The 23,070-nt window shown below is 34.9% G+C and overlaps 3 protein-coding genes across 6 annotated transcripts in view; 2 read left to right on the top strand and 1 right to left on the bottom strand.

Moving 5' to 3' along the window:
* Positions 1-3,218: 3,218 nt before the first annotated feature.
* LOC120328969 (small ribosomal subunit protein uS8) lies at positions 3,219-5,719 on the top strand. Its single transcript, XM_078113975.1, has 2 exons — positions 3,219-3,445; positions 5,441-5,719. Exons 1-2 carry the CDS (start codon positions 3,276-3,278, stop codon positions 5,661-5,663), a joined length of 393 nt encoding a protein of 130 aa, XP_077970101.1. The 5' UTR covers positions 3,219-3,275; the 3' UTR covers positions 5,664-5,719.
* An 859-nt stretch (positions 5,720-6,578) lies between these two features.
* On the bottom strand, positions 6,579-10,703 carry LOC120330860 (uncharacterized). Of its 2 annotated transcripts, none has more exons than XM_039397821.2 (7): positions 10,076-10,703; positions 9,661-9,763; positions 9,254-9,326; positions 9,046-9,180; positions 8,423-8,527; positions 7,806-7,872; positions 6,579-7,531 (listed from the first exon to the last, which is right to left on the bottom strand). In XM_039397821.2, the coding sequence occupies exons 1-7, from the start codon at positions 10,242-10,244 to the stop codon at positions 6,903-6,905; spliced, it is 1,281 nt and encodes a 426-aa protein (XP_039253755.2). In that variant the 5' UTR covers positions 10,245-10,703; the 3' UTR covers positions 6,579-6,902. The 2 variants fall into 2 exon arrangements, with proteins under 2 accessions (XP_039253755.2, XP_039253756.2); XM_039397822.2 differs by having other exon boundaries at positions 7,818-7,872; positions 10,076-10,697.
* A 1,567-nt stretch (positions 10,704-12,270) lies between these two features.
* The window catches only part of LOC120330913 (uncharacterized), a 28,198-nt gene continuing 17,398 nt past the window's right edge, over positions 12,271-23,070 (top strand). For 2 of the 3 annotated variants that reach the window (XM_039397900.2, XM_039397903.2), the window contains exons 1-3: positions 12,271-12,508; positions 13,639-13,907; positions 14,487-14,629. In XM_039397900.2, the coding sequence (XP_039253834.2) occupies positions 13,674-13,907; positions 14,487-14,629 (377 nt within the window). In that variant the 5' untranslated portion in view covers positions 12,271-12,508; positions 13,639-13,673. Of the gene's footprint in view, positions 12,509-13,611; positions 13,908-14,486; positions 14,630-23,070 lie in introns of all 3 variants that reach the window. The other variant, XM_039397901.2, reaches the window with a different exon arrangement.

Here is a 23,070-nt window from a genome sequence, read left to right as displayed (position 1 = left end):
AAAGCTAATAAATCCAATATCTCATGTTTTATTTAAAAAATATTTTACTGAATTTGGTATATAAACCAACTAATAAAAGGGTTTAGTCAGAAAATTACAAGCATTCGTGGCTCCAAATACTTGAAAAATCAGACTATACAATATAGACCGGTATGAGTGAAATGTTAGGTGAACTTGTTAACACTTTGATTCAATACGCAAATAAAAGTGAATGCGTAATAGTATGTTACAATGAGCAGCAATCAACAATGAGTATAAGTATAAGTATAATAAGTATAAGTTTATTTCGACTCCATAATCAGCATAACAATACATTTGACAGATAAAAACAAATAAATAAAATCTGATTATGAAATCAGGGGAGCAAACAAAACCTTAGATAAGGTTTATAACGTACAAAATATAAGATGAAAGGTTTTGCCAAGAGGAAGTGGTACGTGTTTACTCACCTAAAATTATCAAGTTATTTCACACACGCTCACATGCACCCACCAGCCACACACACACACAACCACTGAGAAGTTATTTAAGTAAGAATGAAACGCGATAAATTTAGGGTATACTATACAGTAAACAAAAAAATAAATAAATAAATACTAGAAAAGAAAATTATCTGCCACACCATATTGATATTTTTGTAATGGTTGCCATTGCCAAATTGATCGATCTTCTAATCGTTAATTAGTTATATAAAAGGAAGATTCTATTGAAAACATATTGCCAAGCTGATTATAGTTGGAGTCAAATGCCAATCCTATATATATCCTCACTGATTAAAAAAATCTAACTGGAGGTGCATGAACTATTTGAAACCATAAGGAGTAAGTAAATATGTAATTTCGGCAAATGGGCAACTACTTACCGTACTGAATTAATAACTTCGTAGTATTTGACAAAGGCTGGCTTTCCCACATGTACTTAACAGTGCGATGCCCGGGTGTGATATACAACAATAGTATCCACCTTACCTTTTACCGATTTCTTTTTACCCCAACTTTCAAAAATATCATTAAAATCGACAACAACTGTCAAAGCAGGCACGAACACCATTCGTGCTACGCCTTGAAAGCAGCACACATCCGCTCGTTTTCGTCTCGTCAAGTATGTGCATTGGAGCGTGCTATCGAATACGATCTTCGGACAAAAATGCCGGAGTTGCGCATCATGTTGTTTAATGTCATTGCTCTGACATAAACAAAACACAAAACAACAACAAACAGACAAACAAAATACAGAGGACCTGGATGACGGGCAAAGACCTGGAAGACGGGCAAAGGGTAACGTTGAAATTGTCTCAATTTACCGGTCGTTTGTTGGGATATGATAGGATAAACAGAAACAGAGAGCAACGCTCAAATATATGAACACGTGGACCAGAGCGAAGCAGTCCTTCTCCTTACCTTTGAAGTTACCGGTACCGTACCCTCAAAAACTTCTGAGTTCACAGTCGCGAGAATTTTCACAGCCAGCCGTCACACTTGGTGGATTAAAAACCGTGTTCCCATAATTAAAATGTAATACAGCGCAATTCTGGATGAACTATTAGATCTCAAAGGATTTATAGAAAATTTAGGGAAAAATAAAAGTAATAGCCTTCAGGAAAAAAATCAATCGGCCCTATAACCACTGAAAATTTCAACGCAATTGGTCCAGTATTGGAAGAGAAAAGCGATTTCTCCAAAACGATACAAAGAACAACATAACAACAAAACGATCGTTATGTCCACTACGTGTCCAACAACAACATAATATCAGAACGATCCATATTTCCCCTCACGTGTTCAATAACGACTAAAAAAATATGTTCACTGTGAAAAATATGACGGCTCCATTAATTGTTCACCAGTTGTCGATGTTGACGACTACATTTGCCGCAATAGAGTGAATAATGAGGGGGGAGCATTATAGACAAAAGGGAATATCATTCTAATAGTACTATTTGTACTCCACGTAAACGTTGCTACTATTTGTACTCCACGCAATGACATCATTGCTCCACGTAAACGTTGGTAGACGATGGCCTCTTCAATTACTGTGAAATGAATTAGAAATAAATTTATAAATGCTTACAACACCATATTTCAATGATGACCTAACACTTTTCTGTAACCTTGAGGCGTCAGTTATCTAGGCTAGGCAATAATTTGATTATCTGGGAATTCTAGTCGTTCATTGTTTTTTGGAAGTCGAAGTATATTCTATCGGATGAATTGGTCATTCCAAGAATTGTAAAAATTGAAATGATTTCTAACATGCTACTTGTATTCATGAATAATATGCCATGCCATACCATAAAAACGCTTACGGTGGCTGAAATATTTCTATGACATCGCGGACAAAATATATCGAAAAAATAAAATGTGGCATATTTCTCTAAAGGTGAAATATATAAATTATAATGACAAACCTTGGACGGAAATTCAAAAAAATTGCCAAATAAGATCTAAAACATGAGACAATTTTACTACGTTAGGTCACCTAAAAAGATGGAAGAGCGGGATCCAAAATGCTCTAGCTTCAAAATCTTATTGAGATATTTGTATCTAATTTTTTTTTGTATCTAACATTCAAGTTAAAAACTTGTATCTATTTTTTAAGTTTTTTTTTATTCTTGCTCCACGTGGCCGCAGTTTAGTTTAGCCTCCCAAATAATTATATCCCAATCGCTGATGCGCGACGGGTGCTGGGCCTCGTTCTTTTCGCCGTGTTACTGTTTGCGTGAGTTGATTATTGATTTTTGAGGTATTTCGTTGTCGTTTTAATGTATATATTCAGTTATCAGAATAGCAAGATGCATTTTTACAGACGTATTTCATTGAGTACTCTAATTTCTTCAATCGTAAAGTGGCAAACTTGACTGTAGAACAAGTGTTTCGTTGTCGTTTCAATACCGGTACGGTAGTTGTTTCTCGGTATCAAATTAGCAGGATGCATTTTCTCAGACATTATTTCATTGAGTACTCTAATTCTTTCAATTGTAAAGCGCCAAACTCAACTGCTAAAACAAGATTATAACTGAATGTTAATTCTGTACCGTAAGTGCCGAACGCATTCAGATATTACTCTATTAAGGAACCATAGCTGCATAGGGTAGCTTACCAGCAATTTTAAGATTATTACGGTAGTGTTTTGAATATAAATATAATTACTCACAAAGCCTAGTATTGTTGGCAGCTATTGCATGATGTGTGCTGTATCACATTTTTGTTGCTAACATCAATAAAGTGAATACGTCTGTATGTACAGGTTCTCTGGTTGGACGACATTGTGCGACCATGGTTCGGATGAATGTATTGGCTGATGCCTTAAAGTGCCTTTGTAATGCAGAGAAGAGAGGAAAGAGACAAGTCTTGATCCGACCATGCTCTAAAGTTACTGTTAAATTCTTGACAGTAATGATGAAACACGGATATATTGGGGAATTTGAGATCGTAGATGATCACAGGTAAATCGTTTTATGAAACTTGCTTTACCGTACGGCACAATTCTCAGATTTCAAGAATAACACATTAAAAAGACGTATATTATAACAGTGGGTGCAAACCCCTCTTTACAATACAGTCTGGGCCTCCATATCAGCACAAACCTATATGTCGCTGTAAACTAAAAGGAAGCGCAATCGGAAAACGTCATCATTTGAATTCCTTGGCATTCAAGCATTCGAGAGTTTAATAGTAAAAGATTGAGATTTTGGTCACATGACGGCCAACTCACATCACGATTGATTCAAATTATTATCGAGATAGTCATGATGTGATCTGCCGTTGTGCCAGACGCCCTCATTTCAGAGACAAATAGAGTGTTGGTTTATCGAACCAAATGGGGGGACATCTTGAAATTGCAGAACTGTGCCTCACTGCTTATTATACAATACAATTTATTTCTGTGCGTTCTGAAAACTCAACACTCATCAAAAATCAAAACTAAAAAATCATATCACAGAAATGCCTTAAAAACGAGCAATACTCAAGAATAAAGTTTATAACGCGTAATGCACGTGCTCGTTCACCAAAAATAACTCGATGAGCAGCATTGAGGCTCATCTGGCGTTTCATGTGATGGAAATTGAAGCATGCATACAAGTTGAAAAAAATGACAAGTACATAGTGTATCGGACGCAAATACGTTACAGACATGTCAATGCATTTGGGCAATAATTACATTTGATCAAACACAACAAACGAACGCTGAAACATGTGTAGGCTACTTGCTACATGAAAGGCATTTGAAGGCAGTCAAACTGTTTCATATGAGAACTAATAATAATCATGATTCCATATATTTAGGATGAACAGAGGCCATTTTTGCCATATATAAAAGTATTAGCATCACAGAGGTCTTCATTATTCTGATCACTTGTTTGTATTTCCCTGAGAATCTCAACTTTTATTAAAGTCGTTTGAGACAGATCCAATAGTTTATATTCTTATTTTCGTGTAAAATTGTTCCAACCCTTTTCGGCTTCTGTCAGTTATAGTACTGAAATAGGATTCACGAGAAGATTTATGTTGTCCATTTTTCCAAAGTTTTGATCCAAAGTCTCTTATTCCATGCGTCATTTTGACTGTAACTTCCTAATCAACCTGAGTTGCTTGTTTCGCTAAGTTGCATTCAAAAACAGGTAGCTGGAGCTAATCACTTCACATTCGGAGCTAACATAGGCTTAATATATGTCCCGGTTTAGCCACGACAGTCCTGATGTAACAATCTTGTCCAGGGTTTTTTTGTTAATGGAGGCAGTCCATTTATAACTGATTTGCGACTCACTTCTCTAGTTTTGAGAGAGAGAGACTATTGTTATATTGTCATATCATAATTATTATGTTTAATACTTCAATTCAACATTTATCATTATACTGCTGTTACATTATTCAGAATGCTGAAATAAAATTGCACGTTTTCTGAATATTTGAATATTACTAATATACATACAAGTTGAATATTACTGAGCCTCTGAATTGAACCAAGGTTACTCCAATCCGGCTCCGCACTGTCCAGTTTTTTTGTTTTATATATATAGTAAGCCTAAGTTAACGGCCAGCTTGTGGTAATCCTGGTGGTAGAATCCAGCGCATCCTGATTTTCAGCAAGCCTTTTTTGTGGCGTTTTGGATAAGAGTTACATTATTGAACAATTGTGATTACTTCAGTTTGCACATTGATTCATTGCAACTAGTTACCGTACTTATTTTAGAATAACAAGATATTCTCGGTTATGTGTTGTTTCATCTGAAGAAAGCTAACAAATATACCACATTACTTATTATTGTGCGGTGAGAGACTATGTTATTCTTATTTATCAGTTTGATACACCTTAGTTCAAGCATCCTTCGGGCAACAGCCACATACGTATCCAAAGTAGACCTTCAGTTCAATACACAATATCGTAGTATCCCTCCTGTAATTGCAAATTTAACTACCTGTGTATTTATATATTACAGGGCTGGCAAGATTGTTGTTCATCTGAATGGCAGACTAAACAAATGTGGAGTTATTGCCCCAAGATTTGATGTGTCAATTCGTGACATGGATAAATGGCAGAATAACCTTCTTCCATCAAGACAGTTTGGATACATCGTTCTTACAACAAGTTGTGGAATCATGGATCATGAAGAGGCAAGACGTAAACATACAGGAGGGAAAATTTTGGGATTCTTTTTCTAGATGAATTTCTCATTTTTCTTCCTATAATAAAACTGGCAATAAAGTTGTCCAGAGAATATTGTCTTTCCTAAACGGAGTTTGAGATAGAGGGTTCGTTAACCAAGGAATTCAAGGTTTAGTGACGTAGTAATACGAGGCTATGGTATGTGGGACGTTGAGCATTCCATGTTCTGTTGCGAGCGCCATTCGTTTAATACAGATCTCTGTGCAGAGAATATAAATTTCAATTTACTAATGTGAATCTGGTGTACTGTATGTAATTAAAGCAGCAAATGCATCCCACCTGCGCCTCACCTGAATGTTCTAGCTGCTGAAATTGCCAGGATCAATATTTTTTTCGGAGACTTGTGAGATAATTATCGAGAGTAATAGTAATCCTATTTCAGACAAATCCGAGCCTTCCGTAGTTGCAATCCCTCTCGAGTAAAATATTATTTAACAATTCTTTATGAACTTCTGTTACTGCAGGTAGGTAGCCTTGGTTATGAACCACTACCTCTGCGATAAATCAGACTTTCAAACCTTTTGAAAATTTTTACCTATTTGGATGTGCCAAGTTTATTTACCTATGCTTCAAATTAAATTTTAAAATACCAGGGCGGTCACAATATATAAGATTAGCTTATTAGTTGCGAGATGGTCAGTTTCATCAGCCTTGTGTACTTGTAAACCACTGAAAGAGGGAAATTTCTAGACAAGTGTTCGGATTCTGTGTCTTAAACAACTGTCTCTGGAATTGGTTTTAGCTATTCTGTACAACATAGGGTCACCATATTTGAAAAAGCAAAATTCCAGACAGTGCATGACTATTTTCATGACCTCGTAGTAAAAATATTCCGGACATGTCCGGACGGTATGCCAACCCTAGTCTACCATGAACCACATTTCCCATACATGCTAATATCCAGATTCATGCATGGAACTGAGCAAACTTTATTTGAAGCAAAAATTACGAAACAAAATTATAAATTTTAATATGGCGACAAAGACATACATTTCCTAGCTTATGATTCTCTAGTGGGCTGTACGTTGCTATCATTGATGTGTAACATCGAATTCACAGTGGGGAAGGGACTCACTATTGGCAATTGTTAAACACTGCATAAAGCGCCACCATTTGTACAGCATCGCCAGTGACCAAATCTTGCATAATTGGAAGTGGCATTGCTCCATTACTCTTACATTACAACTTGTCCCAGAAGTCGATTTATGAATAAATTATAACAGAAACCAATAAGGTTACATGTTTTTCTTCAAGACAAAAAAACCTGCAACGGCAGCTGCAGCAGCCACTCCAAGTGATATATGTGGCAGATAGCCACCCAATATTGGCTCCTCTTCACTAGTGGTTTCAGTCTCTACAATGGACGCTGTCTGCGTTGAAACTTTATGATCCAATTCACTTTGTGCTGTGGAACTCTGCTCGGAAGAAATTTCTTCATTTACTACCACTAGATCAGCACTTTGTGCTTTGAAACTCTGCACTGAAGAAATTTCTTCTTTTTCTACCACTAGCTCAGAAACTTGCGACTCTTCAATACTCTGCATCACATTCTGTGAGTCTGTCATAGATGCTCCATTTTCAGATCCAATTATTTCAAAATCATTGCCATTTCCACTAGACTCCCTTCTAATATCTTCACCTCCCATTGCTCGAATAAATGATTCGGTCATTAATGGCTTTTCTACCATCTCAGGTGGAGTTGCAAGACTGTCTCTGTCATCATCTGTATTGGTTGATGATGGTATAGAAAATGGAGGAGTGCTAAGTGGAGAAAGAGGCACAGGGGTTCTATTCTTTGGAGAAGCCAAGGCAGAGGAGTCTTGCAAATTAATTGATTCTTCTTCGTTTTGAGGCGATGCTTTATCTGTATATGAAAGACAGGAGATTCAATGTATCATTTCTTGTAAAATTAGTGTATTTTGTGACAGTATGGGTATAGTATAGTGACCATAGATTCCTTACCAAATAATGAAACTTACTAAAAAATATATGATTAGTGTTGACCTAATCTGATGAATCTTGGAACTATTTGGTAGAGCAACCTTATATGTTGTCCCTCTAAAACTAAACCAATCTGCATATCTCATCAGCCTCTCTTGGAGCGTTTTATTTGAAGGAGAAAAGTGAAAAAAACATACCAGTAAATATACCTGCTGCAGATGCATCTCCAGCTCCAACAGCCGTCTCAAATTTTGGTGGCAATCCCTTAATTAAATTAAATAATTTTGTGAAAAAATTAGATATAGAACTCTAGGAAATGATATTTTATTGGGATAAACACATACAGGAACTTCATTTTCTATTGCATTTACTTTAACAACACTTATTGCAAAGTCAATACCCAAAGTTGATAGCGAAATGCTATGCTTTCATGATCCAAGAAGAGACGTGTGACCCTATGCTCTTCAATGAAAATACCTACTTTTGCTTTCAACCGGTTTCTAGCAGTGATGTTTTGTGGCACATTCCATTATCAATTTACTTTAGATTATTGTAGTCATCACAAAGCTACACTCGTGACTAGAGAGATAGGAGGGCCGAGGGCTGAATTTTAGAAAAACCTGCTTCAAATGAAATATAGACACCTGCGGCATGCATTGATTTGTCGCTTATTAATGTGAAGTTTAAGGCATCCTATTTAAGTGAATTTGATAATCAAATGACATCACAGAATCGGGGATCAACTTCATGTTTTCAAATTAAGCAAGCTTTCTTTTGTATTATATGAATAGACACATCAGGTCCAGTACTGTACCTGATCTAATCCTTCATCTGAAACAAGAACAATGCTGCTAGATATCGGGTCTTCTTCTTTCACTAATTGTTCTGTTTCTTGACTTTTCTCAAAACCAAGGCTTCGCTGCAATAAAACGTCATGCAAGGCAAACAAGATTCAACTAGTACGGTAATATTTAAAATGAAATGGGTTATTGAAGCAAAGTAAACATACATAGCCTTTCCATTTGTACTTGATAAAAAAGTACCACACATGGAAAACCAATTTAATACATTTTTTCAAAAAATTAAACCAGTCCTTTATATTACATCAAAGAATTTTGTAAAACATAAAAAGTAGGATAGGATATACATACTCATCCCAGGGGAAAGGAAAGCCGATAAGATGGCATAATCATATGGCGAACCATGGCCCCTCGTCTGGTTACCAGTCCATGTCGAGTATGGAATTAGTTAGCCAGGTATTTGTTTTTGAAGTATGGACTTGATGGTGGAGGAAGCCGTGACCGATCATCGATTAGGTTAACCCGTCACGATGGCAAGGAGTCCAGCAATCTTCTCGCACATAACGATCCCTGGAAATCCTATACACTTTTGCAACATTAATTTTTCATACTCGAATATATATATATATATTCTTACCCAACCACCTTGTGACGTTACAAAATCTGTGAAGTTTTTTCTCATGTACCTTACACCAACGTCAATCACAGTTCCAACCTTTGCACTTCCTAATTGTTCGCATGCTCTATAAACTAAATGCAGTATTTGTGACACCTGAAAAATTTGTATTACGAAATTTTAAAGCTTTTTATGAGGTGATTGTATTGTATAATAACAAACATAATACCTTGTCCCAAGATTCAATAGGATGAGTAATAATAGAGTCTGCACATTCATTAAAATTTTCTTGGTCTAAAGAGCTAAAAATGGAAAACAATACAAAGTCACAAACCATTTAATCGACCAGAAATGTTCACTCCTGTCACATTCCTGACATAAATTACAAAACCAGAATAAATGTGACATTGCTCAAAAATAGAAACTATTAATTATACTAATAAAGCATATTCAGAAAAGAAATATATTTTCACAATATTTTGTATACAGTTATACCTGGGCACCATCAATTAAGCAATGTGCTTTTAAATCTGAAAAATCAGCTCAACCGAAACAACTATAGCAGGGTCAATTCATATATCAAGCATCGATAAACAAGAGATGCTACTTTTTTAAAGTGTTATTGGTATTTTATACCTTTGCAAAATAGTCAAACATCCTAAAATCGCTTCTTCATCATTATCAGAATTCTTGAATTTTTCTGCCAAGCATGCAGATGTGTTCAAGAAAATTTGCAGTTCTGCAAAGAAATTAAATGTAGACAAGAATACTTTATAAGTTACCTACCTTTAAATAGGTGTCTTAGAACATACTTCTATGCATCATCCATTATCTTTCTTGTTAACAGACATAGCCTAGGCTAATATTCTGATATTTTTCAGTATTTGTGTTATTTTTTATATGAAATTTCAAACAACATATGGAACATCTTTTGTGCAAACTATATTAGATATTTATCTGAATAAAATGTTCATTCACATAAGAATAAAAAATTCTATTTCAAAGCAATTTCAGTTCATTTTGTTAGCCATTAGAAATATTTTAAAGTTACCTTCTTTCTCGCCAAACTCAATTAATTCTTGATCAGCAATTGTGCACAAAGACTCGAGATTTTCTGGGTCATCGGCTTCTCCTGATTGTATTTCCAGGTTTCCGAAACACGAGATGTATCCCAAGCATATTACGGTACATTGGTCCATATAGGACAGCGATTCCTCCATTTCACACCTTTGTTAAGTTTTAAACACGACCACAAAAATAATTACGATTAGGCCTACACGACATAAAACATGTACGGCGTTGAAGGGGACCGCAATATTAGCTGTTAAAAAAGTATCGATACTGCAACTCGCTTCAATTTATCAATCAACCCTACAAAACAGGTGATTGCTGCAACGAACAAAGAGCTATCAATTTCGTTCTTTGTGTGAAGAGAATTGTTTAGAAAATAGATCTTTTCATTTCGTTCCGTTTCGAGGCTATCATCAAGCCTCTTTTTCATAAATTGAAGAATTAAATAAAACTTTCCCAATATAAAATTCTTGGAATGCATGCAAACCGGTATGTTAGTCGTTGGTGCAAACTGATCGTTATCGCCTTTTGCTATAGATGCTACAGATGGGAGATAGAAACTAGCCGCGGTTTTGGTACAAAGTCACGTGGTGACAGCCTAAAATACAATAAATGTAACATTGTCAATACATTTTCTTAAATATCAAAGTTCAGACGGATATTATGATGAGCAAAACATCCGGCAGTTCCCGAAGACAATGTTTCAGGCCGTTAGGTGGTGATAATACGACATGATCATGCCCATGTGATCACCATGGCGACGCTTGTCTTATCCGTAAATCTCAGTTCAGACTGACTGGTGGTGGCGTGATTGTTTGCGACATGTCGTCGAGTACTTCAACGAGATATAGTAGGAGGCAGCTGTAGTTATGTTGTAAAATGCGCCTAGCACGCATTGCGTACCATATCCGTTGAAATTTTCAAGAAAGTATGATACAACTTTAGCAAAAATAAGCGCTTACCTAGTTCAGTACCTAGCATTCTAGTATAATAATATTTACAAGCATAATACACGGTGGATGAGCTATTAGGCTAGATCAGATGTATGATTGTAACATAGCTACATGCTACACTAACCTAGGATAACACTGCTGGTTAAACGTTGCTGTAGTGTCGTGCAGCTTTTTGACGTTTCTTATGCCAGTATTAGAGATCTACAATTATATACTGATCATACATAATTGACTGATAAAAGTAAGTCTGTAAGATGGTGTCGCCTATATTCTTATTCCATATTTGGGTGGTTCGTTTAGATTTCATTGTAATTGAAATGTAGAACCTTTTTGGTTTGAACATTGCTGTAAGATTAGACAAAAATACGAGGGTGTACGTACATGGCGTCTATTTCTCGAGGAGAAAAGTGCATATTATTTACCTGACTATCCCACTGATAGTTGTTCAACAATGCTCTTGCTCACACTCGTGTTACACAAACTTCGAACCTGTATCTCAATAGCGATCTTTGGCATTATCACTGAATGACGAGCGCGTTCAAAGTATTCGATGGCGCAGCATTCAGCTAACGTTTGTTTACATTTTGTGGTTAAAATTGCGACATGAGGAGGAATTTCGACTAAAATGATGATGATAATAGCGTATCACAGGGGTTTTGTACGAATATACCACTTAACTGTTTACCCCACCAAATGTGTGACTAAGAGTGGTACCGATAGCGGGAAACCGTGTATTTATTCATTTAAAACAAATTATCTTCACGTATTTGAATTTTGTCTGTTCTGATCAGTCTCTGTTTGTCTGTTCTAAAAAACATTTCAAGCTACGGCAAATTGCTATCTATAATACAAAAAATTGATTTTTTTTACATTTTAAAATGGGGGGAGGGGGGTTCGACCCACAAAACCACCCCTGGCTACGCCACTGGCTCTGACATTGTTGTAAAATTTTAAATAAAAAAATAATGTTATAAATTAATGGTTGTTGCTTATAATCGATGTGTTATAAACCTCACTCATCGATTTTTTAAAGCAGAAATACTATTCGTGTTTTTCTTCGATTTTGAAGCAAATAATAGTAATCACATATAAAACTGCACCCCAGCAATAATTACCAATACATTCTCTCAACACTAGAATCAAAGAGCGCTATGTTTTTTTACCAGAATTGAATTCAAATTTATTTTGCCGTGAGAAAAAATGGTAACGAAGCGTATTTGTATAACGTATATTCACATTATTTTCAGGTCGTTTCTAAGGAATTAGGGGAAATGTATGTCTTACCGACATTAAAAAATTAATGAGCATATTTGCAGAAGTAGGAAAGGTTGTAAAAAAATTTCAATGGGAAAGAAAACAAATTTCGCACAGGTCGATCAGAGAAGAATTATCGAAGTTACATAAAATCATCAAGCACGTAAAGTTTTATTTGTCGTGAGGTTCAGAAGATCTATTTTAAGGTATTGACATTGTACTCTGTACTTTCACTTTGCAGCGTTGTAAACATGATGTCAGTCCTCGTTGTATATTCAATTCATGTTCACTATAGACCACATTGAAAGCAGCTTTAGGTCATTACCTATACCAGGTGCATAACGGTGTAATGTTAAGAATTACTTTATAATGAGATTCGTAAAATTTAATCACAATCTGTGATATTATGAAAGGCGTGGTGCAGACACGAGTAGCATCTGCGCTTGACTTCGTTGCAACAAATTATTCTGCACCATCCGCTCAATACGTTTTTTGACTGGGTGTTGACTCGTTCTTTACATAAGGGTATATTTATTTTTTCTCTTTTTGACAAAGTAATTTTTCGAACATCTTACCACGTATTCATGTTTGATTTTATTCGAGCAACCAATGTGTTTTGTCGCGAATCAGTTGATTCGAATAATTTAGGCCGATCTCCAACCAATGTTGTATATCATTCGTCACAAATTGCAGGAATAATTATATCTTAGATGGAAGGAATTTATTATATATAATATATATATGCGGAGCAGATTATTAGAAGTTGAGAGTAGATATATTTTGTATCAGCTCAGCAGAATTGCATACCGAAGATGCCTGTCATACCCAATATAATCTGTGCTTACTCGACTCCAGAATTGTTATAATTGGCATCAGCTTATAAGTAATTCACGTGCAAAACGCTAATCCATTTCACGCATTATTTAAATCTCTTCTTGTTGCTATTTGTAATTTCATTCCCATATTAATGAGATGCTATTAAAGTATAAGATATGATTTGCAAAAGCACATGACATAATATAACGATAGTCAACTTTGGAAAAACATACCAAGCAGAGCATTGGCACAATTAATTTGTTATTCAGTCGTGCATGCTGGTAAAAATCAATAATTCTATAGGCAGGCGATGTACGTTCGGTCAGCCATTGTGTATATACACACGAGAAACGTACATAGTGAATTAGAAAAGTTATTTGTACAGTTATATATACTGAGAAAGGTTAAAGGCTTTATTATTTTCTTAGACTTATTGATAATGTTCGTTGAATAATAATCATTATCAAACAACAATAAATAAGTTTCTGCGCAGGCTAATCTTGGGAAGTATTTTGCGCAGAAGAGAATTCAGAATTCCGAACCTGTTGCCGTGAAATGACGGAAGTCGCTTACCATCGACAAGAAGACGCCCATCATCCGCATCATCAGGAACAATACGCAGGCTCAGACGATTTTAGGAATCAAAGGTTCAATAACCTCAATACCATGCAGCAACCAGAAATAGCGAAATCAATTGTCGTTTACAAAAATGGGGACGGGCATTTTCCTGGAAGAAAATTCGTCGTCAACAGAAGACATATCTCTGATTTTGATGGATTCATGAATTTGGTGAGAAAGTTTTATCTGTATCAAAATTGTAAATACAGCAATGCGATTTGATGATCCCCTCTTAAAAATGATTAAACTATTTAAAAGTGTATTTTCACCCGGCTAAAAATATATCGAAAACTATCGTAAAATTAAACAAGTGAACAGATATATAAATATATAAAACACACATAATATATTAGCCGCAATTTACTAGGAATCACGAAAGACCATCTTAGTCCAGTTTCGTTTATTTTCCTAATGTACACTCATATTGCTTAAGCTTGCATGATTTTTTTTAAATATCCACATTGCAAATTTATGAAAACTGGTGGTGCTCGTGAAGTATGCGCACCAAGATGTCGCATAACCTGAACCCTAACCTGGTACACAACCTGAGTTCAGGTTGTGCGCCATCTTGGTGCGCATACTTCAGGTGGTCCGAACTGGTTATACTAACTAAAATTTGAATGTTTTTTTAGAAAACTCAATATACTGAATATATATGTACCATATTACATATTAATCATTTATAACTGTCTACATCTGATTCCTATAAGTTTCCGTGAGATTTTTTCTTATTTGTTTTTATTGTTTCAGGTTACGCTCGGTCTAAAACCACAGTATGGTGCAGTGCGAAACATTTATACACCCTGCGAAGGGCATAGGGTTCGTGACCTCGCCGACTTGAACGCTGGAATGACACTCGTAGCCGGCGGTACTGAAAAATTCAAAAAATTGCAGTAAGTACATTTTTTCTATTGTTCACCAGGGATGCCAGGGGTCGATCATAAACGTAATTTGAATTTAATTAATTAATTACTTGACTATGTCACTTTTATTTTTCTTCACTTTGCCACAATTTTCAATAATTCACCAAAACCCGAAGACAGGTAATCAGACCTTGTGTTATGAACGAATGGATGTTACATGACTCAGCGCATAATGACTGACAAGAGATGCAAACATGATGATTTTTTTAGTGGGAAATTTGAGGGGCATGAAATATTCAACGTGAAACCCAAATCACGTTATGAGCAGTTCGTCTCATAGCTGTCGCTTTGTCCGGAATATTTTGCAATTTCTTTGTAAACTTAACGATGGAAACAAGTGGGCGAGGCGCAATGGATTTTCTCTTAACATTCTTCTTTTAATTGGGCCATAGTACTCTCTCTACACAAATCACCACTGTCAAATTATAAATCATAAATAATGAGATATTATCACGTCGTATGGCACTAATTATCTTTATAAATACCAAAGGTTGTTCGCGTAATCTTGTACTAGCCCGGTCCGTTCTTGGTTGTATGGTCGTCTTGGCCTAATCCTCATTGTTATTTCGGATTTTGTGTTGTTACGTCGGAGCTTTACTGGTACTGTATTGAATATAGGTTTCTATTGTGTCGATTTTCATTGTGGTTTTTGTCGTAGAACAATATAGGAATGAATACAGGCCATGTATCGTGTGATTGATGTTTCTTGTTTTGTAAAAATGAAACTATGTGATCGATTGCTACCTCGTATTGTTTGCCCTGGGAGTCTATGTTTACGAAAAGAAACTGGAATTTTGGCTTGATTTTGCTAGCTGAATATAGAATTTGGAACTGAATTACCCGGCGAATCAGTGTTTTACTCATAACTGGGTCCATAATCATCATATGCTTTTTTCACATGATTTTCTTCAGCGATCATAAAAATAGATAGCGAGAATGATGATTTCACGTCACACATCACACAAATAAATCCAAAAAATCCAATGCGCACTGAAAATTATCAACATTCTTCAACTTCATTTGTGTTGCTATCATTTTAATTCAAAAAAGTTCTCATATGCCACTATTCTAGATTACAATTGCGAGTAGTTTATTCGATTTTGTTATTTAAGAATACACGAACAAGGCGATATTAAAGTTTATGTTTAATATAAAAAAACATTAAATGGTCTGAATAATTCCCTATTATTGATAGCAATTCTTGAAATGATTCCACTGCGGTCTCTGAATTTTAATGAGCTCATTGTTGGTATGTTCGATTTCATTTTGTCTGTTTAAATACTTTTGACGTCCTGGTTTTTACGTTGTTTGTTTACAGATTATGATTATCCATGCACCTAATTGGAATTATCGACCCCTAATTATATCCGTAAAACGTATATCCACTTCCAATCGGATTAGTAAATAATTATTATTTGTATTTACAAACGTCTCCAAGCAAAAATACAAAGTAAATTGTAATTGCAGGCTCACGGAACAAATTAAATTCAAGAACGGTTCAAAATGTTGCTTTCATTTTGTATTTGATTTGAAAAAAATACATGTTTATCAGAAATCATAATAGTAAGTTATAATGTAGTATATTTAAATATTTCCGAATGATCCACTTTGCAATACTCGGAGTTCGTCCATCCGATTGGCATACCCAAACTTCTGGAGTTTCAAAACTGTTCCATTAACCAAAACAAAAATATCGGTATTTCAAATCTACACGATTCCAGGGGCCAAGATATTTCACAAACTTTTTCCTGAAGTTAATGAATAAACCACGTTATCAGTTGAGTCATAGGTGGGGATATGTCAAAATCTGTTTCAAATGTTTGTAACCAACATCAGACCAGCAAACATCGATGTCCGGTGTTAGTACACACCGTTGATAAAAATTGTCCAATTGGAACAAATGATTTTTAACATGTTTTTTAACATGTCAAACAAATTTTTTTTTAGTTTCAAAAATTTTCAAAACCTGGTTCAAAACACTTCGCTCATACCTATATTTATAAACAGGGATCTGTGGTTGGGTCGTTGTAATTGTAACTTATATATTTATTTAGTAGCCATTTTCAGTTTGCGTAATTTGTATCAATCAATTTTTTACAAACATCCATATGTCCATTCCCATGTCACCGGATTCCAACTATATGTTAAACATGTCGGATAATATTTACATCTATCTGAAGAATTACGATGTAATTGGTCAATACGTGTGGTTTAGCAAATATCATTATACGTTACATATGACATGTAATTCAATAAGGCATAGTATAACTATAGACGATGGCTTAATTACTGAACACAAAGTGTATATAAGAATCGTTTTGTTGTTATGACGTTGTTGGTAAAATTATTTTCTTCTTCTTGTTGCTGTAGAATCGTTTTGTCGTTAACTGCTGAACCAATTGCTTTGAAGTTTTCAGTGATAAAGATTGTTGTTGTCGCTAGAAGAATATTTTATTCAATTTAAAAATTTATGTTGGCTCTATGAAAGATTACATACCGGTACTACTACGTTTTGGTCTTCGTGTCCAAATTTGAACATTGCTCTCTTGTTATTATACCTATGACGGCATCTCATTATTTTATCTTCGCTATTGCCCATAAATCGTGCAATGATGGTACCTATATCTTTAAACCTTTTATAGTCTTCCTCAATCTCCTCAAACAAGCCTTTAAAACAAGTTTTTGCATTCGACGTTCTTTCGTTTCCATAGTGACGTAGTATGATCTTTGTCAAACAAGACCACGATGAAGAGTTTGTGTTTACTCTCGTACTCAGCACTCCTTTTCTCAATCTGGAATTTCAAATATTGGCAAAATTTGTTTAAAAAAGTTACTTTGTATTCTATAAGGCGCCAATGTTGAAACTGTTTAGGACATAGAAAACTGTAACTAGTTATCTCGGATAATTTTCCATAATTTGTTATCTTATACACACAGAATCAAGCGTTACAGTACTAACGGAATAAACTGATGACAGGCTATCGTAGGCATAAAAATCTATAAATGCTTATTCTTTCCAAACCCTGCTCTCTACAACAATATCAATAATATACTTTCACTCTTGTTATAAATACATTTTGTTTTATCTTTTCATTATCACAAGAATTTATATGGTTCTGTAATTTATCATTTTGTGTTTGCAATATTTTATTTTATTTATTGTGCACTTTCTCACGCGAAGTTAATTTATGACTGTGTTTATATCATCAATACATGATTTGTTCACACAAAGTCATTAAGGTCCTATATTTGTCCTTTGTAATAAACCGTTGTACTTTATATTCATGGCGGAAGAGACTACCCCACCCTGCTACACTAACCACCTTGAAAAAGCACCTATTCATTTTGTTAGCTCGAAATAGTTTGGCCGTAGATATATGACGATCTGTAAACACATGGCCAACGCTAACAATGTTACCGTGGCTTTAGTTGGTATTTAAATATTAAATATTGACCTAAACGTCATGCTGGTGTAATATACGGACTGAGTTAGGAGTTTATTTTCGCTTCAAGGCAAGCTACGGCTTGTTTAATACTGCGAGATGTTGCATCTTAAACATTTTGGAATGTCGTCCATTAATTTTGCTCTAAATTATAGGTGGTACATACAGTCCGAATAGAGCTGAAGACAAGCAAGTCGTCAGTGATCCCTATTTAGCTTTTTGCAGGAACACATTCCAATTCGACATAGTCATAATATATGTATTGATTTTGTTGCGTTTTCGGATTAGCGTTGAGTTTCGGATTGATTTGTCAAACACGATTTTCATCGATAATGTATTTCTCGGTCTTGGACGTAATTTTTGTAGTATGCGTTTATTGTATATGTAAAATGCGTTGCGACCCAAACGTGGCGTATTTTAGTCGATATATAACCCAAATGATGGCATGATTGCAATGTTGCCTAGCAGACGAAAGTGCACTGTGTCTATTCACTTGTTGTGTATTTGCTATTACTGTGTATATATTAGATACCTTTAATTGCCACTTGAAAAATAAGTGTTTTAAAGTGTGGTTGACCATGATGTAAACGTACGCGGATGATATCGAAGGATTTCAGCCCCGTTTTTTTTTTAAATATATATGCTATAGAATGCTTGTATGAAAAAAAAACAATGATCGTCTTCTTCCTTCTTGCCTTCGTTACATAATTTGGTGTTAAATGCTATTTATGTATAGTTTCGAAATAACATTTCTTCGATGTTGAGCGGATCGGTTAGAAAACATTCCCATTTAGACAATGAGAATATCTTTGAAGATTGAATGCTAGGAGTCACAAATGTAAATTTACGCATTTAAAAACCCTCCAAATAACAACTGTTTTGCCATACTCTAGGCTTGGCCAAACTAGGTAGCAGCTAGCAAGGTAATCAATCCCTTTGTCACAAGTGTAAGTACAATTCTATGGTTTAGTATAATTGACTACACCAAGGAGGTTCTCTTAGCTCGGTAATATTTCTCATAATACTCCTGTCGTATATCTATCCCGAAATATGCATAGAGAATAAATTTAGATTGACATATATAATATGTTTCACATTGAAATTGATATTAAAGGGGAAAGGCTTCTACGTTTTTTACTTATGCGTAGAGAGTAAATGCCAGATCTTTCGTTTTCATTTCCACATTCAAACAAGCTGTTCTTGTGTTGCCACAATTATCTTTTCCATAGATCATATTTCATTGCCTGTCGCAGGTCAACGTGGCAACCGCCGTATTATTTTGAAAACACAAATCAGGAAAAACCAATCATTATGTCGCGCGAACGTGTGCTAAAGTATTTTCTTGTTCCGCGAGTACTTCAAACAAAGGTGCGTGCTGCAGAATATTCGTAACGTGACATTAACGTATCAGAATTCAAACCAAGCATACCTTTCCAAGTAACTCGTTATCAACACTTAAACAGATATTCCACAAGGTACAATCTACTGAAACATATTAAGCTGGAGAAATTTGCACTACAATCGCATTGCATGTCGTCACAAGTTCACAATCTTGCTTCAAGCAATCGTTCTGGCATAGAATCTCTCGTCGGACTGTTGTTATTTGCCATATCGATAAAAATCAATTATTATAAATGAATATTACAGTGACAAAAGCATATAAAACTGCCCGACCTTCAAGTCTTTTTAACCAAGTTATCATATATCTATTTCAAGATTCTGCATAATTGCTATCATCTAGCTAAAATAAGACTACCTCAAGTTTCGAGTTAACTGCGTATTCTGTCTCAGCAATAACTATAGATGTAACTTTTAGTGTGGAAGTAGTTGATTTTTCTACTTTGAAGCAACTGCTAGCTGTAGAACATTAGCTCAATTAATCCTGTTCTTATTAGACATGAGAGACCTTCACAGTACGGCAACCGTTATTGGACTGATATACACCTGTGATATGAAGGTCAAGCCTTCGTTTTTTTTTCGGTTGCCTATGGATTGAAGTGGTCATTTGATGTGCTTTTGTCTAACTTCTGTCAATCATAAGTTCAAAGTAATATATATCGGAAATTTTTACTTGTTTACCATTGTTGTCTACCCCATTTATCGACTATGCTTAGAACAAGTAGAAGCTGTGCTTGGAGGTAGACGCCAAATATATGCATTCCAGTACAGTATACCCGATGACGATTTGCAGTGAAACTCTATTATTTTTTGCGTTTTCATATACCGGTAATTAAAGCTATTGAATTATATATTATTACATGAATTAGGAATATTTTTCAAATATAATTTAAAGCATATTTTTGAATCGTGATGACCATTAAATCATCACTTCAATACTAGATGGCAGCTGGCCTTGCCATACTACAATTGCAACAGAACGCTTCATCGCTATGGTAACCATATTCTCAATTGGATTTAATATCTTTGATCTCAACTTTTGTTTACCAAGCAGATGGACAAACAAGAAAAACTTATGGGCGCGGTTTACTTAATTTCTGGATTAGTCTCAAGCGTATGGTGAATTTTAATTACTACACCATCGCACGGGAATAACGTCGAAAACCTCATACTGAAGCTGAAAAAAAAAATTTAGCTTCACTTCACTGTACATGATTGTTGTATTTAACCAATGTCTGTTTCGGGACGAACTTAAAACTAGATTTTGAATCAGAAATCAATATTTTAACGGTAATTTTTTTGTTCTTCAAGATAATGAAATGTTATTATGAAACCCAGCTATAGGTAAACACACAAACATTTGTAGAAGGAAGTTAGAGACAACCTTTTTTGTTTTCTTGTCCCAGAGAATTTCTCAAAAATGACCATTCCAAAATCGGTTGTTGTCTATGGTTACCGTGTAAAAAATCGCCATTGACAACTAAGTTTGTTCTCCTGCTTATTTACAATGCTATGAATAAGCTGTCATCTCGATTTAGGATGCTGTTTGAATCTCACCAAGTTGGCGTATGGTGTTCACGCCACTTTAGCTAGACACCTGACAATCGTCTTCTTACATGAAAGAAGACTATACTTCTAAAATACAACAATGTTAGCGGATGGGAGACGATTGAATAAGGAATATTCTGGCAATGGAGTCCTGGAGGTTGTTCGTGATCTACTATACCAACTCAGTCATATCAATTTTACCAACGCACGCCTTATCTATGAGCGATTATATGCAGTACATATTGTTATGTCACAGCCGCTCAATGACTTATTTCACAAATAATTCATTACTGAAGTTCATAATTCATTATTAAATAACTCGATTTTTATTATTAGCTGCCAAAAATAAGTTGGAAAGTATTAAATTTTCCATATATAGCATATCAATGTTGAGCGTCATAATATATATTAACCCAGGTTCAGATAATCTATATTCAGCTTGCCCAACCCAATTGAAAGTTAAATATCTCCTCGATTGACTTAACATGTTTATATAGGTTATTACGATAAAGCATATATTTGTATATATCTGTATATATTCTTATATGCCATTAGTACTTTGTATCGGTATATTAGTGAATTCATTATTGCACGAAGATTTTATTTAGATAAAGTATAGGTTTAAAAACACAAAAATGTTTTCTCAAGCAATCAAAATATATATATAGATATTTTCACTTCGTATTTATATAACGTATATATTTCCCGTCTCCTGATTCCTAGGTGAAATATTTTTTTAAATTGTGGTCCTTCGTCCTTCCAGAAACGAGAGTATTTATGGACTGGATAAATGTCAAAACCAGTGACATATTCAGAACTAAGCAACTTTTAGCTTTGTTAGCTTGGCGTACGTTATAGCTAAGCAATGGACATAAATCAAAACCTAAGAGCTACAAATATCGATGACATAGCTTTGACAGTATAATTAAACTCATGACTCCTATTACAATATATTTATAAAAAATGAAACGAAGTACCTCGTATATAAATCATACGTTTTCAAACATGATCATAGATAATACTTGTGTTATGTGGGCAAGTTTTCTTTAATTCGCGCATGGTATATTGTAAATCAAACTGTAAATCTTGAATTGAAAATTGCCAGTGAAGTTTCCGTATTATAGTGTGTTTAGACACACCACTTGACGGTCAAGTTGTAACTGGGGATCCACTCGACTTCATGAATTGTTTGGTCGCATCACCGGCAACAATGATACCGTACTCATGTACTTCACCTCTCTTTCATTAATTAAAATTTCAACCACCGATTATTAAATTCTGACATTATACTTCATGCGATATATAGGATAAAATGCCCGATAAATTGCACCCGATTTGAATCATTAAAATCATTGCAGAATCGTAATTTTTTATTAACATGTATGCAAAGGTTAAGTCGTTAAAAGGAAGGCGTGTCCGCTTCTATTTTTTATTGGTCATACCCATAAGTAATTATCATTAGTATTGTACTATTTCTGGCATGTTAGACCCATTTCATTTTACAATTCAATCTGAAATCAAGTCTGAGACAAGTAACAACTTTTTTTGAATTTGAAGTGCGTAAAAATCCCCCAATTTTAATTCAGCACATAACCTCTAAAATCTAAGGTTCCGGTAGCTTTCTACTATTTTATAGTTCGCTGAATAACTAGTATAATGCCCACACCGATTTAGTAATTAATAATAATTTACCTATACAGTGAAAAAAGTTAAAATCACGACCATAAACATAAATGGCCAAGAGTTATTGCAAGGTTTTAGACGGTTTTTCAGTATTTTTGCAAGATTTTTGGTGGTTTCTGACGGGTTTTCACAGTTTTTGCGCATTTTTGGTAACAGCGTGATCATCCTAATTAGCAAGGTATTTATTTACACATTTTTTTACAAACCTGTCCTGACATTTTACATTTTCATTCAGCATTTGCCAAATGCTTACAAAAATCAATTCTGTCTGGGCCACAAAGCGTAAGTAAACCTGTCTTAGAATAGACACACCGAACCTAATCAGATTATTTTCATCTA

Source organism: Styela clava, chromosome 6 (assembly GCF_964204865.1).
Source record: "Styela clava chromosome 6, kaStyClav1.hap1.2, whole genome shotgun sequence".
NCBI lineage: Eukaryota > Metazoa > Chordata > Ascidiacea > Stolidobranchia > Styelidae > Styela > Styela clava.
The sequence above is the reverse complement of the archived record's forward strand: the minus strand, read 5'-3'. Positions and strand labels throughout refer to the sequence as shown.